A 15113-nucleotide genomic window follows, 5' to 3' on the forward strand; every position below is an offset into this window, starting at 1 on the left:
AAACGCATAGCTGTAACTCCATGGGAGGATTTGTTTTACATGTCAGTGTTTTATCTGCAGAGCGAAAGGAATGGAGGGAAAATCAGAGGGAGGTGGGGGTCATGGTGGACAGCCTGGAAACTTTGTGTATGAACATTATAACCTCTGTGAAGATTGAATTTAGCACATGACCCGAACACTTGAACTGATTCAGATCTCGAGAGTCGAGAATTAAAGACTTAAAGATGTTACTATGTGATATGAAAAGAGAGAATTATCACTTACTCTGCATTTCCCTTAAGTTATACTGCAGTTTTTTTTTAGCATATTCTAGTTTAGAGCTACAGTACACTACGGAGGTTAATGGGATTTCTTGGTTTCCCTCATCAAACTCATCAATTACACAATCCAACAACTCCAAAACGCTCTGGTGGACAAGTTGTGACCTGCACATTCACCACGCTATGAGATAATAACAGGACAATATGAGACAAAGTTGTTTTAGAGGTAAATACAGAGACTGCTTGCTGAAAAACTGCCCCTGAAGGCAATGTGCATCAGCGGTTTTGCATGAATTTGCCTCTAAAACAACTCTGTCTCGTAGCGTTCTGTTATTATCTCATATCGTGGTGAATGTGCAGGTCACAACTTGTCCACCAGAGTGTTTTGGAGTTTTTGGATTGTGTATCCGATGAGTTTGAGGAGGGAAACCTAGAAGTCCCATTAGCCTCCGTAGCGTAGCTCTGAGCAGCTCGCGGCTCTGCTCCACCGTTCTAAAAACAGCTTGCACCGACAAAAGGCAACGAACCTACTGCTAAAAGTATAGGGATTATGGAAATGGGCCAATTTGCCAAAATGTTGGACTATCCCTTTAAGTCTCAGTGCATTTATCAGACAGTGAGTGTCATAAAGTGCTATTGGAGATTTTGTTTAGTTTCTCCTTGTTTCTAACAAAAGCAGGCAGCATCTATCTATCTATCTATCTATCTATCTATCTATCTATCTATCTATCTATCTATCTATCTATCATTGGTGCCACAGTTTTCTAACAGGTTCACTATGACAACATAACATGAGATGATGATGATAATGATGATGTTGATGATGCGTCAGCGTTGTGTTTACAGCTGCAAGCGGAGACCAAACAACAGTGACGTGGGTTCTCCACCGTAGCAGAGACGATAAAATGTGTCGCCCCCATGCCGATGCTGCTGTTTATCGCTCCAACCCTGCTGTTGCAAAACAACAGCGTGCAGGCCGGCACATGTCTGTCACTGGCACCGTGACGCTTGAGCCTCATGTGGGTGTGTAACCAAATCTGTCCGTATTGTCTGTGTGGCGAGGCGTGTCGGCCTGCGACTGAGGTAAAAGGCTAAAGTTTCCCCTCAACAACACTGTGTCAACCTGTTTGTTTTTGTGTTTTTTTTAATCTCTAATCAGGAGTTCATTATGGTTTATTATGAAAATCTTTCTCAAAGCCGGTTCAGGTGATGCTGCGCTGTTGCGTCAACACAAAGATGATTTCATAAACAGTGACTGAGCGTCTTAATCGGCTCCTTCATGCGGCGTTAACGGGGCTGTGGATGGATGCGGTGACTCAGTGGAGGATCAGGTTACAGTTACAACACGACGGGGAGCTTTCAAAGAAGAAATACTGAGGAGTTGAACTTGGCACCGGCATCTACAGTTATATTGTTGTTAATCGCGACGGAGGTGTGAACACTTTGTGGTTAGAAAGTCAAAGGATCTGCAGGTTGACTTTACAGTTTGTCCACACCCTGAACCTAAGGATGGAAATGTATGGGATCAAATAAGAGTCCAAAAGATTTTGCACTTGTACAATGATGTTCACATGTGTTATAAAGTTTTGTAACTGTAAAAATATATTGTGCATGTGTAAAAAAAAAAGTTCTGTATCTGTGGAAATATTGTGCATCTGCAAAAAAAAAAAAAAGACAGACCCTGAAGTTACAAGCTTGAAACAATGAAGTTTGTTTGTTTTTTCTTTTTAATCCCAACCACCACTTCTTTCTTTTTCTCTCATTCATTTTTTACTTTTTACTTTAAGAAAAACTGACACAAATAATCATGTGGCAGTAACATACAAATGCTCAACATCACGAACATAAGAGAGGACAGAAAACAAAAACTAAAAAACTTTAAAAAAGCAAAAAACTAAAAAAACAACCAAGCTATAACAAGACAATATAAAACAACACTGAAGTTACAAGTACCCAATCGGTACGTTGTTTATTGACTTGCCAATCAACCCTCTGCCCACCCATGTGCCAACCTATCATCCAATCAACGAGCTGCAAATTCTGCCGAGTCAGGGTCGCATTTGAAGGTGGGAAATTCATGTGTCGCGTCAATTTTTTGCACAAAAACTACAAAACTTCACATGTGAACATCATTGTAGTGCAAAATCTTTTTGACCCTTATTTGACCCCCTAGAAACGCAAAGTGAAGCCATGTGATCATCACCGCTTGACTGGAAACCACAAACAATCATAATCATGTGTCATAACTCTCAGGTTATTGGATGTTTCCCTTGGCCACAGTACAACAGCAGGTGTTAATTCCCTCAGTAGCTGATTGTAATGAGGTTGGAAAAAACCAACAACATTGTTTCTGTGTCTCACCTTTTCTGGACAGGTTGACTGATCGACCGGTGGGACCTCCTTTCTCCCGGAGACACGAGCTCTGCTGCCCGTCGATGAACAGGTGACGAACCTGAGGGCAAAGACAGAGAGAGATGACTCCTGAGTTTCCTGATTATGATGCATTAATTAATTTCACAACAATATGAATGTGTAAAATCAAATATAGTCAAAAATATAATTACATTACAAATTATATACACCAAATATTTGAAGTATCTATTAATAATAGGACTAGTTATTAATCCTCCAGAGGAAATGTTTGAAATATCCAAGTCATTAATTGCCATCTGTACCAAATGTTTTAGTTTATTTTTGTTTTTTGGAATTACAAATGACACGCTAACATTTAAAATTCACTGTTACATTAGGTAACTTAACGTAATTTAACCCAGTATCTGTGCATTTGCTTTTGCTTTGGCGCACAAAGCCGGGTGATACATATTAGACGAATTTCCTCTTTGATCTGCTACTTCTTTGTGCATGTTTTAGAGGCTCCCCGAGCTGTTTTGGTTTTACCACTCGGGCGCGTCTTTGTTCTGCAACTCGCATGGAACGAAAACAAAAGTTACACACACGCGGTTGTTGTGTAACTTTGTTTGCTGTTCCATGCGAGTTGCGCTCATCTGCCTTTATGGCTCCAGCATAACCTTTTTTGGAAAGTGACGGTATAGAGGAGCCTTTACGATTAATTAATTGTGACGTTCAATACCGCGATTAATTGTGAAAACAAGTAATCCTGACATCCCTACCACTCCTGACTGAGCCTGAGGTTCAGTTTGAATCTTAAGACGCTGCATAAAAAAAGACAGAAAAGCCCTGGAGAAACCGTGGAGAGCTGATGGTGCAGGAGGGAAAATCACAATGTGGCATTTGTATCAGGAAAGATTCAAAACAAGTCTGAGCTTCGTGGTAAACACTTTAATCCAGCGTGACCGTGACTAACAGCGGGAGATATTTTCCTCTCTGTACTTTGCAAATTTAACTACAGACTACCACAAAAAAAAAGAAGAAAAAAGTGTATTATCATTAATATTATTATTACATAAGAGCTGCACTGGACTGACCTGATGTGGACGCACGCAGCTGGAGTTGAGGTTGGGGTAGCGGGTGGCGGGATCAATGGCGTACTGTTCAAAGTTTTTGCTGATGTTCTCCGTGGTGGTCTGAGGCAGCAGGCGGTAAATACTCTCCCTAAGGAACAAACAGGGCAGATAAATGTAGGTTTGACTGTGAGATTCAAGACGCTGAAGCTTCAAACTCACCACCTGATCTGTGTAAAGACGCCGAGAGGAACAAAATCCTGCTCAGAGAACATTTAGCATGACATCTAGTACATCACTTTAAAGTGCATTTACCCTCACACATGGACATGTCCCAGCTGGTTATTGTGAACTCATGACTACCGCTACTTAATTTATCAGTGTGTGATATCAGGGCTGTTTGTCATCTCCTTCAAAGTGCATGCTGACTTAAGTATGAAAAGTCTAAAAAGGCAAAAAGGAGGCAAAGCAAATGTATTTTTTATAGCCACATCATCAAACACAGAGGCCATTCAAAGGCCTGGACAGAAATAATCTAAAAGCATAAAAACTGCAGTAAAAAGCTTCATAAGAAAACACAAGGCAATAAAAAAAAATCCTAGGATTATAACACAGGTAGTGCAACATTACTGTAAATCCTGGTTCCAGCAGTGGGCAGCTTTAAATCTAAGCACCACAAGCTGAGCAGCTCCTGCAGATCACTGAGACTTAAAGGGATAGTTCAACATTTTAGCAAATTGGCCCATTGCCATAATCCCTATAGTCATAGCAGTAGGTTCGTTACCTTTAATTGTCGGTGCAAGCTATTTTTAGAACGGCGGAGCAGAGCCGTGAGCTGCTCAGAGCTACGCTACGGAGGCTCATGGGATTTCTTGGTTTCCCTCATCAAACTCATCAAATACACAATCCAACAACTCCAAAACGCTCTGGTGGACAAGTTGTGACCTGCACATTCACCACGCTATGAGATAATAACAGAACGTTACCAGACAGAGTTGTTTTAGAGGTAAATTCATGCAAAACCGCAGAGTTTTTCCATCAAGCAGTCTCTGCATTTACCTCTAAAAACAACTCTGCCTCGTAACGTTCTGTTATTATCTCATAGCGTGGTGAATGTGCAGGTCACAACTTGTCCACCAGAGCGTTTTGGAGTTGTTGGATTGTGTATTTGATGAGTTTGATGAGGGAAACCAAGAAATCCCATTAGCCTCCGTAGCGTAGCTCTGAGCAGCTCGCGGCTCTGCTCCACCGTTCTAAAAAATAGCTTGCACCGACAATTAAAAAGGTAACGAACCTACTGCTATGACTATAGGGATTATGGCAATGGGCAAATTTGCCAAAATGTTTAACTATCCCTTTAAAATGTTTATGCACAGTGGATCAAACATTTCAGAAATATACAGTATTCAGCATCTAACACTATTTAGTGACTTGCAGAGTCCTGAGTGACTTGCAAAGACCTGAGGTGCCACATGCTGCCTCTCGGGATAAGATTTTTTCACTTTTTCCATCTTATATAATGGTATTTTCTTTGGAAAACACACATCCTTAGGCAATCTGGTCAATACATTATGAGATATTCTGTGCAGAAAGTTCACATTTTATCCTGAGAGTGGTCCTAGAAAAGAAAAAAGGAGTTTCCAAAGTAGAAAAAACCCCTAGAGGCGACTGTGCGGCTCATTAGAGGACGGATTCATCACTCTGAGGAGGATGAACAGCATTTTGCTTTGGACCCAAAATATTACTGGCAAATGGACAAAGTGCTCTTGATCACAGAGCACAGACGCGTCTTTTATGCTCATCTAAAGTTACAGAGTGGAAGATAAAACACACAGACACACACACATACCTCTCAGCCAGTATCTCCAGAGGGCTCCTGCCTTGTGTCCAGCCCTTCACCATCCAGGCCGTGTCGAAGGCTGCCAGGAAACCCCGAGCACAACCTGTACCCATCGGCCAGAACGGCTGTAAGGGGAGAACACGAGTCCAGCATGAGCACACACACACACACTGAACGACCGCCACCACCGCCACCAGTCGGACGCCATTACCTCCAGCAGACTGTCTCCCACCAGTGCGACCAGCAGCTGGTGTCCGTGTTTCTCCCGGATCAGGGCGGCGTTCTCCGAGGCGTACATGCTGGTGAAGTCGAACATGGCCACGTCCGGCTGCCCGTAGTGGTTGATGGCGTAGTCCAGCGACGGCAGCTGGTAGTTTGTGCCGAAGTCGGCCGCCTCGCGGGCGTAGGAGAGCAGCGCCTCCTGGTTGACGTTGTCCGGACTCAGCAGTCGCTCCGTCTCCATGTAATCCTGTTACAGACGAGAGAAAAAAAAACAATACAGCTTTAATTTAACTCATCATAATTATAATATTTATCATCATAATAAAGTAATAATAAAGTGTATAGAGTTCTACTGCAATGGATTTGAATTTGTCTCGTCCAAAAGGCTGATAAAAAACAGCTTAATAATGATTAAATGCAACTTAGGTACAAAAACTCAATATTAGGAGTCCGTATACTTAAACTAGTATATAAAAGCATGTAATGACAATTTTATCTTTGGCTTTGGTATTTTAATGATGTGTGGGTGGGATAGTATGCTGTATTTTATTATTGTTATACACTATTGCTTTTATACTTGTATTTATTGTCATTCTATTGCACTATGGTCAGGGTATCCTAAACCAATTACGTTGTTACACTGTTTACAATGACAATAAAGCATATTCTATTCTATTCTATTCTATTCCATTCCACTCCATTCCAGTCCGTTCAATTCTATTCTATTCTATTCTATTCCAGTCCATTCTATTCTATTCCATTCTATTCTATACCATTCAATTCCATTCCATTCTATTCTATTCTAGTTCCCTGACTGGTTTTCAGTCATTTCAAGGAATTCAGGTTAAATATAATCCATTAGGTGTTGTTGGTGTTCAGCCACGTAACAATAATCAGTGGTGAAGCTGTTTTCACCAGAGGAATCAGAGTCCAGAGTCGGCCATCGTGGCTCCTCACAGGCCACAGTGAAAAGTTGAGTGATCAATCTAAACTTGAGAGACACTGCCGCTGCCTCCCTCTTTGTCACTCAGGAAATAACCAAGCTATTTTGTTTAGACTTGTAAACACGAGCGAGATGAATCGTTTTAATCCCATTAGAAAACAAGACGCAGAAAACAGATTCATTATTCTCATGAAATTAAATGATATACTATATTTTTAGGCCGATGTGTTTCCTTCGCCGCGGCAGGACGAGTTGGTGAGTTTGTTGAATCAGTCAGTGAGCTATTATGAGTGATGAGGCCCCACAAACAGCTGATGTTGTGACACATCACTCCGCACTAATGGGCACTAATGTAAAATGAGACAGAGCGACCGCCGAGGGTACGGCGAGGCGGACTGTCAACACCTGTGTGTGTGTGTGAGAGAGAGAGAGGGAGAAGGAACAAGAACATGGTCCACGTGTGTATGCCACTACACTATGTTTTGTTTCTCCATGTGTGTGTGTGTGTGTGTGTGTGTGTGTGTGTGTGTGTGTGTGTGTGTGTGTGTGTGTATTTTCAGATAATTGTCAGCTCACTCTGGGTGCCAGTGTTAACAGCTGCCTTCCTCATGGGATCCAGTCGACTCCCTGATGCCATAATAATAATAATAATAAACTAATTTATAGTCTAATCTCTGTAGAGGGCAGCGATCCTGACTCATAATGTCTGTGTGTTCGTGTATGTGTGTGTGTGTGTGTCTGTGTGTGTGTGCAGGGTGAGGTGGGGTGAGTGTTTGTGAGCTTATGGGGGTCATGGAAGAAAGTTGATAGAGCACAAGTATCTAATTAGAGCCACATTTCATTATCATTCCCTATGGAGACCAATCACTCACTGCCAGGCTGGCGCACACTCCTGTTCACCCAAATTACCCTTTAGACTCTCTGCTCCGGCCTCTGGCTTTAAAACAGACGGACCAGCCTGTATGAATTAAAGGGATACTTCACCCAAAATCGGCAATTCACCAATTTTCTACTCACCGTCATGCCAAGGAAGGGTTCAGAGAACTTTCAGAGTCATCAAAAAGCTTTAGGAGTTCCAGGGGGGGTCCAGCTGGTGACGGATTTTCATATAATGGCGGTGGATAGAGTTCACTTTTCATTCGTCCAAAACACACACTATGAAACATCCAGATACCTCCATACTGCTCGTCTGTACTGACCCAAGTGTCCTGAAGCCGCCACATGAACAAGTTGTTCTGAAAAACAATTAATTTGATCTCTGTTTTTATCCTTGTTGTAGCAGTAGCTCCCAGTGGCTGCACGAGATTTGCTGCGAGATGTTCGTTCGTCGTTGTAAACCACTGGATGTTTGATGTAAACATGGAAGAACATCTAGCAGCAAATCTTGCGCAGCCACTGGGAGCTACTGCTACAACAAGGCTAAAAACTGAGATTACATCTTTTTTTCTTAACAACTTTTTCATGTGGCGGCTTCAGGACACTTGGGTCAGTACAGACGAGCAGTATGGAGGTATCTGGATGTTTCATAGTGTGTGTTTTGGACGAATGAAAAGTGAACTCTATCCACCGCCATTATATGAAAATCCGTCACCAGCCGGACCCCCCCTGGAACTCCAAAAGTGTTTTGATGACTCTGAACCCTTCCTTGGCATGACGGTGAGTAGACAATTGGTGAATTATAGATTTTGGGTGAAGTATCCCTTTACTGTAACTGTGCATTTCGAGTCCAACAGTGTTTCAGAGCACAAAGCTGAGCCGGTGACGTGCTCGCTTACTGTGAACCTGCTGTCGTAGCCGGTCGCCTTCAGCCACAGTCAGTGAAGTTACTGGTCAGTTTGTCAGTGGAGTTTGTGAATGATCCTGTTTCTCTGCAGGAAGCGGCGACAGTGTGACGTAGAAGAGATGTTTGGAGTTTGGAGAATGACATTTAAAGAAGGAGAGAGAGTCTACAGCCACAGAGCAGAGTGACCTTTACACAGCTGTGTGTGTGTGTGTGTGTGTGTGTGTGTGTGTTAACTATTACAGTCCAGTGGCGTTAAGTAAAGACTGACTCCACCACCTTACACCCCCTTACCCGTGTTAGTTTTACACTACAACAATGGTGTTAGTTGTAGGTTCAGAATGAAAGTAGGTGCAGCAGGTTTCACTAAAACAAATATAAGTTTTCTTCAGTGAATACAGTATTGTATTTGTATGTATTTACGAGTGTGTGCGTGTGTGTGTTTGTGCCAAAGCAAACTCACGTGTAAGATGACCCCCTTCTCCAGCAGACTCTGCTTCTTGGCCGTCATGACGAAGTAGTGGGTGTTGTCTTTGTAGTAAACTATGTTCTCCAAGTCGATTCCTGAGAATATGAAGCACATTTACTCAACAGGTGAGTTTAAATAAGTTAAATAAATAAATCATAAAAGTCTGTATGCCATGTTTGTTTGTTTTTTTCTCACCCGTATCCTCCCTGAGCTCCAGAAAGAACTTCTGGTTGAAGATGAACGCCACGCCGCTGATTTCTTCCACTTTGGCCTCTGCGGTCGTGTTCCTGTTGACGAAGTTGGCCGTGATGGCGATGGCCAACTTCCCCCGAAACTCTTTACGACCGAAACCTGCCAAGAAAACGTTTCTTTAAATGGGATTTTTTTTTTTCCTTTTTTAAATAAAATGCTTTCAGTGACTGGATACAGTCAAGCTGAGTCACTTATGGAGTTCACAGTAAGTCACCATGATACGACGGAGTATTAGGGCCACGCTGAGAACATTTTCTTTTACACAGACTTTAAAGTCATAGTTTTATGAGAAAAAAAGTCATAATATTACAAAAATAAAGTCATAATACTGTATTACAAGAATAAAGTCATAATATTACAAGAATAAAGTCATAATATTACAAGAATAAAGTCATAATATTACAGGAATAAAGTCATAATATTAAAAGAATAAAGTCATAATATTAAAAGAATAAAGTCATAATATTAAAAGAATAAAGTCATAATATTACGATAATAAAGTCATAATTTTACAAGAATAAAGTCATAATATTAAAAGAATAAAGTCATAATATTAAAAGAATAAAGTCATAATATTAAAAGAATAAAGTCATAATATTAAAAGAATAAAGTCATAATATTACGATAATAAAGTCATAATTTTACAAGAATAAAGTCATAATACACCGACTGTCCAAAAAAGAGTCACACACTCTAACATTTCATTGGACCGCCTTTAGCTTTGTTTTCGGCATGCATTTGCTATGGCATCGTTTCAAGAAGCTTCTACAATGTCACAACATTTATTTCCGTCCAGAGCTGCGTTAATTTTTCAAAGATTCTTCGGGTTAAGGTCTGGACTCAGTGGTCACATTGAACCAAATTTCTTCCTTGAAGATGATGTTTCCCCACTCTCCTTCCAGGTTTTAATAATACGTTGGACAGTTCTTAACCCAATTTACTAGTCTCAGTAATCTCCTTAGATGTTTTATTTGCTTGATGCCAATAATTTGACCCTTCTGACACAACCACAGGATGCGTCTTCTCACATGGTTGTTTAAGAAATGAGACTGCATCAGTTAGGGGAAGCATAGCTGAAACATAATCATCCATGCAGTAATTATCCAATGGGAGGATCTGACCTATTAGCTTAGTTAAATTCAAATGGTGACTTTTTTTTCCTTTTTTTTTGTGGACAGGCAGTTTATTTTAACCTGTTGTTTTAGGAGTAAAGTTGTTAAAATGAGGCCGTGGAGCATTTCGTTAAGTTGTACTAACCTCAGTATAGGTTTCACAAACAAGGAGAGACGTAATCTTTTGGCGCAACAGCACCACGTTGTCATCAGTATCAGGACTTTGAAAAGAATATGCAAGAAAATGCATCTGTTCTGCAGAAAGAACCAGGCGGACTTGGAGGAAGTCGCTGCTTTCTTTTCATAAAATTGCCACTTTATTCTCTTAAAACTATGACTTTATTCTCAAAGTCTGTGAAAGATTTCTTTTTCTCAAATTGGCCCTAATTGTCTGTGGTACTACAGTATAGAGACATGGAGCGATCTGGAGTCGATGGTTTTAGTAGAGGACCATGTTTAGCTCTGAAGGAATCAGTTACTTTATGTGTCAGCAAACACAACACACACATACACACTTACACAAAACACTAACAAAGCTCTGCAACACTTCATAAACCAGCATACACACACACTCTTGCATGTGCAGCACTGACCCAATACAAACTATTAAGCCTCCAGTTAAAACTATGTCAACAGGAAATGCTTTGCCCCAGTGACTGAAAGCAGCTTTGCGACACCCAGCCTCATTTCCATCAAAAAAGAAAAACAAACACTTCTTTGACTGGAGGGCGACCGTTTAAAAAAAAATGTGGGTCAGTGACCAAACTTTGTCTAAGGACTCACTTTTTTTTTAACCATAAGAAAACGCCACACATGACCTCACAGGACCCGTCCATGTCCAGTGTGTGATTCCTGCTACTTTTTTCCTTCTTTCTCACCGTCTAATGTGTTTTTGCGGCCGTCGGCTCCGATCACGACGTCAAAGTCGAAGTCTGAGACCGGATGGCTGGAGGGCCGGACCTCGGCTCGCCACCCGGGGCCTGAAGGAAGAACAGGACAAAAAAGCAGCCGACCGTCACGTCACCATAACACATTTAAAAGAAGAAGAAGAAAGAGTACAAACGACAGGGAGCTGGGAAACGCTGATTTGATTTGTGAAACCATTTCCTCTTTTCTGACCACATGAGATTTATGTGATTATTTCCTGACTGAAGGGACAGTTGTGTTGTGTTTTAGTGAGAAAGTCCCCACATAACATATTTAGTGTGCATATTTCTGGACCCTTAAAGGGATAGTTCAACATTTTAGCAAACAGGCCCATTGCCATAATCCCTATAGTCATAGCAGTAGGTTCGTTACCTTTAATATTCAGTGCAAGCTATGGAGGCTAATGGGATTTCTTGGTTTCCCTCATCAAACTCATCAAATACACTGGTCCACCAGAGCGTTTTGGAGTTGTTGGATTGTGTATTTGATGAGTTTGATTTGCTTGCACCGACAATTAAAGGTAACGAACGTACTGCTAGGACTATAGGGATTATGGCAATGGGCCAATTTGCCAAAATGTTGAACTATCCCTTTAAAAAAGCAAAACAGTAGCAATCAGCAGCCTCTATCAATAGACCTGGTTCTTTTCCACAGTTTGCTATAAATTCTGCCTCGACCAACATTTCTGATCACTTCAACACATGTTGTGAGCAGGGAGGCGTCCATATATAGCTGAAATATGCAGGAGGAGAGTGTCAGCATGTCAGCGCCACTCACGACCCTGTAACCTACAGATCAGATACTACCACACACACACACACACACACACACACTGACTCACTGTCATCAGTCTGCTCCGCTGGTGGCTCCACTAGTTTGACGAACTCCACGTTGACGTGAATCTCCACCCCCAGGATCAGACACACTTTCAGCAGCATCAGCTGGAGCTGACGGATACCTGCAGCAAACACACACAAACACACACACACACACGTACTTTATATCCAGAAGAAGAGAAGCTGACGAGTTGAAAAATAACTTCAGTCCTCATCAAGTCGAGCGGCAGCAGGACGGAGCTGTGAGTGAGAGTGGCAGCTGTCCTCTCTCTTTGATGTCGTCAGGTTCAAACTGGAAACAATTTAAATCCTGATGGCAAACACTCAGTTTGGAAACTTGGGTTATACAGTAATCTGTGTCCAGCTCTTCCTCAATCTTTATTCTTCCATGATACTCAATATAAATGATAAATAGCTAATAATGTTTGAAGGGTTGTTGTTTTTTCTGCCACCAAATGTGGTTTTCCTTCTCCGAGCCGGTGGATATGATTCATACTTGACACGAGCTTCGGCCATTCGTTGCCTTTACAAGACTAGAGCCCGACTGTCCATCCTCAGGGTCGTTCACTGGAGGAAGCTACATGAGTCAGTAATGGAAAGATACAAGACGGGGATAAGCTGGTTAAAATTTACCACTGGCGTTGTTTCCAACTCTGCATGAGTGAAGGAATTAAGTTTGATGGTGAGCTCACATCGCTTCTACTAGACCGGCAGGTAAACGGCTGCTGGTGCTGGTGCTCACTATGACTATGTAACAATTAGGACTGGGTATCGGTAAGAACCTCACGATTCGATTTGATTTTGTGTAGGTCCATAAACATACTGTAGACCAGATCAGGAGCAGAAGAAATGTAAGTATCAGTATGTGTATCTGATACTGTCCTACATCTAATTTCTATTATAGCTCACTGGCTGTATTAATATAACTGGGGTTGTTTTTATGCAAAAGTGATATGAGATCAAGAATCATCTGAAATTAACTAAGGTCACTGGATTGATTATGGTCAATACAGACACCAATACAGATCCAGTGTGTACGATCAGTGTTTCCCTACACAGCCATGATGCACCATTACACTCTGGTTTTAACACAAGATCATATTTCTAGAAGGAGGCCAAGTTCACACCGTAAATATCATTTATATAATTTATATATTCAGGTGCTCTCTGTGGGAGGAAGACATGTTTGCACCTAGACGAACGATGACAAGCAGCAGAGCTCATCTTTGACAGGAGGTATTAATACATGACACCGTTACTAAAGCTGGAGACGAAGACGTGCCAATGGAAACATCCCAACAGGGACAGAGAGACGCACGAACCCAAGAAACAAACTGCAGCAAACTCGGCTGCTGGGGAGAAAAAAACTGTCACAGATGTGGAAGATGGAAGAAGAGTTAAAAGTTCAGCTTCAGTCCCCGGTCTCTTCTCTCTTTAATAAAAAACCACCGTGGTTTCTGGGATTTTTCCTGGGAATTTTCCTGAACAATCCTGTAAAACGAAGTGCAGAAACTCACTGATGTGGTCGATGGTGCCGGCGCAGAACTTCCCGTTGAACTTCTTGGCCCCGAGGCCCCTGAGGTCGTGGATGGTGAAGGGCCAGAGGTGCAGCACGTTGTTCCTGGAGAAGGTGTCTCTCTTCTCGATCAGCACCACCTTGCAGCCCAGCAGGGCCAGCTCGATGGCCGTACGCAGACCGCAGGGACCGCCGCCGATGACCAGACACTGGAGGAGACGAAAGACAGGGACGTCAAACACAAAAGTCGTTTTTTTTTTCTTCAACGATGCACAAATTTCATTTACTTGACATCCAAACTTACAAAAGTCAAACATTTCCAAACAAACACATCCTTTCCTCACTTTCCTCTCACCCTAATAAAATAAATAAAGACCTGTATTCTGTTTCAAACACAGAACTCTGACTATTAAATCTTTGTAATAAGTATGACAAGGACATAAGAGGAAAAGTATAACTGTGACATGACAAAACAATTAGAAATCAAGAGAGTCAGATTTAAAATGGAAACACAATTATTCACAAGCCACAATAAACTGTGTGTAAACCAGATTTCAGTTTCATCCTTCTTTTCCTTTTCTATTTACTGCCAGCGGTCTCCGTGTCCACGTCCACTTCAACCTGCATCGTCTATTTTGTCGTTTCCTTTTCCCTTCACACAGAAATCAAAACAACTTCTGCATTCCAGTTGCATATCACAAACTGATTCTACCTGCAGAGGCAAAGTGACTCAATAAACCTGTAACAGTACGATGCACATGATTGACTCTATTGTTCCCCAATGCAAAGCACAAAGGAAATGCAGGTGTGACTCTCTCTACTCTCATTGTAATAGCAAAACTACGGATGAACTAATCCCAATGTTTAAAATAGCAATTTGGCAGATGGCCGATGCTGGTAGACATGTTTTTTCGCTGTCGTTTATTCCTCTTTTGTGTAAAGGAAACCAAGATATCTTCATTTCTTACAAAAAAACCCCGTCATTTTCGCTCACTTAACTTTAAGAAATTGAACGTGCATCTGGCATTTTGGCGGCAAAACAAAACAAAACAGGCACAATATACCACATGACAGATAAACATCGGTGAGGCGAATAGTGGCCGATACCGATATACGTGACTCCTAGTAAAATTGGTGCAACCCATTTTAATTTAGGAATGACTAAATCTTGATTTAGTAAACACTTACACTTTTACTAACGTTAGTTAACACTTAGTGAGAGGTGGTGGAATCTAAATAATAAAGTTTACGACGACTAAATGCACCTGTATCACACACTTCAGAGACCATGCACTCTGGGTTTAGTATCACTCCTGAAGAGTAGCCTACTGTATATACTGTAATTATAACAGAACTGGGTCAGAGATTCTGCGTGACAGACAGTAAGTCAACTACAGAAGCGATGATGTTGATTGTTCTGCTTCTGGACTGAGAAGAGGGAAAAAAAAAAATCATAAATATGAGAAAATGGGGAGAAAAGTATGAAAAGTGTCTGGAAAGTCTCATGATTACAGCCAACGTCTCATTTCCCAGG

The 15113-nt window shown here is 41.5% G+C and overlaps 1 protein-coding gene across 1 annotated transcript in view; it reads right to left on the reverse strand.

Annotated features, from left to right (window-relative positions):
* Positions 1-15113, reverse strand: part of mical2b (microtubule associated monooxygenase, calponin and LIM domain containing 2b) — a 77306-nt gene that overhangs the window by 37480 nt on the left and 24713 nt on the right. Inside the window, exons 3-11 of the mRNA XM_083974365.1 lie at positions 13581-13788; positions 12069-12185; positions 11179-11280; positions 9132-9287; positions 8931-9031; positions 5734-5991; positions 5532-5647; positions 3707-3833; positions 2622-2712 (exon numbers count right to left, since the gene is read on the reverse strand). Of these exons, the coding sequence (XP_083830491.1) occupies positions 2622-2712; positions 3707-3833; positions 5532-5647; positions 5734-5991; positions 8931-9031; positions 9132-9287; positions 11179-11280; positions 12069-12185; positions 13581-13788 (1276 nt within the window). The remainder of the gene's footprint in view (positions 1-2621; positions 2713-3706; positions 3834-5531; positions 5648-5733; positions 5992-8930; positions 9032-9131; positions 9288-11178; positions 11281-12068; positions 12186-13580; positions 13789-15113) is intronic.

The sequence above is a fragment of the Trachurus trachurus genome, assembly GCF_905171665.1.
Source record: "Trachurus trachurus genome assembly, chromosome: 6".
Classification (NCBI taxonomy): Eukaryota; Metazoa; Chordata; class Actinopteri; order Carangiformes; family Carangidae; genus Trachurus; species Trachurus trachurus.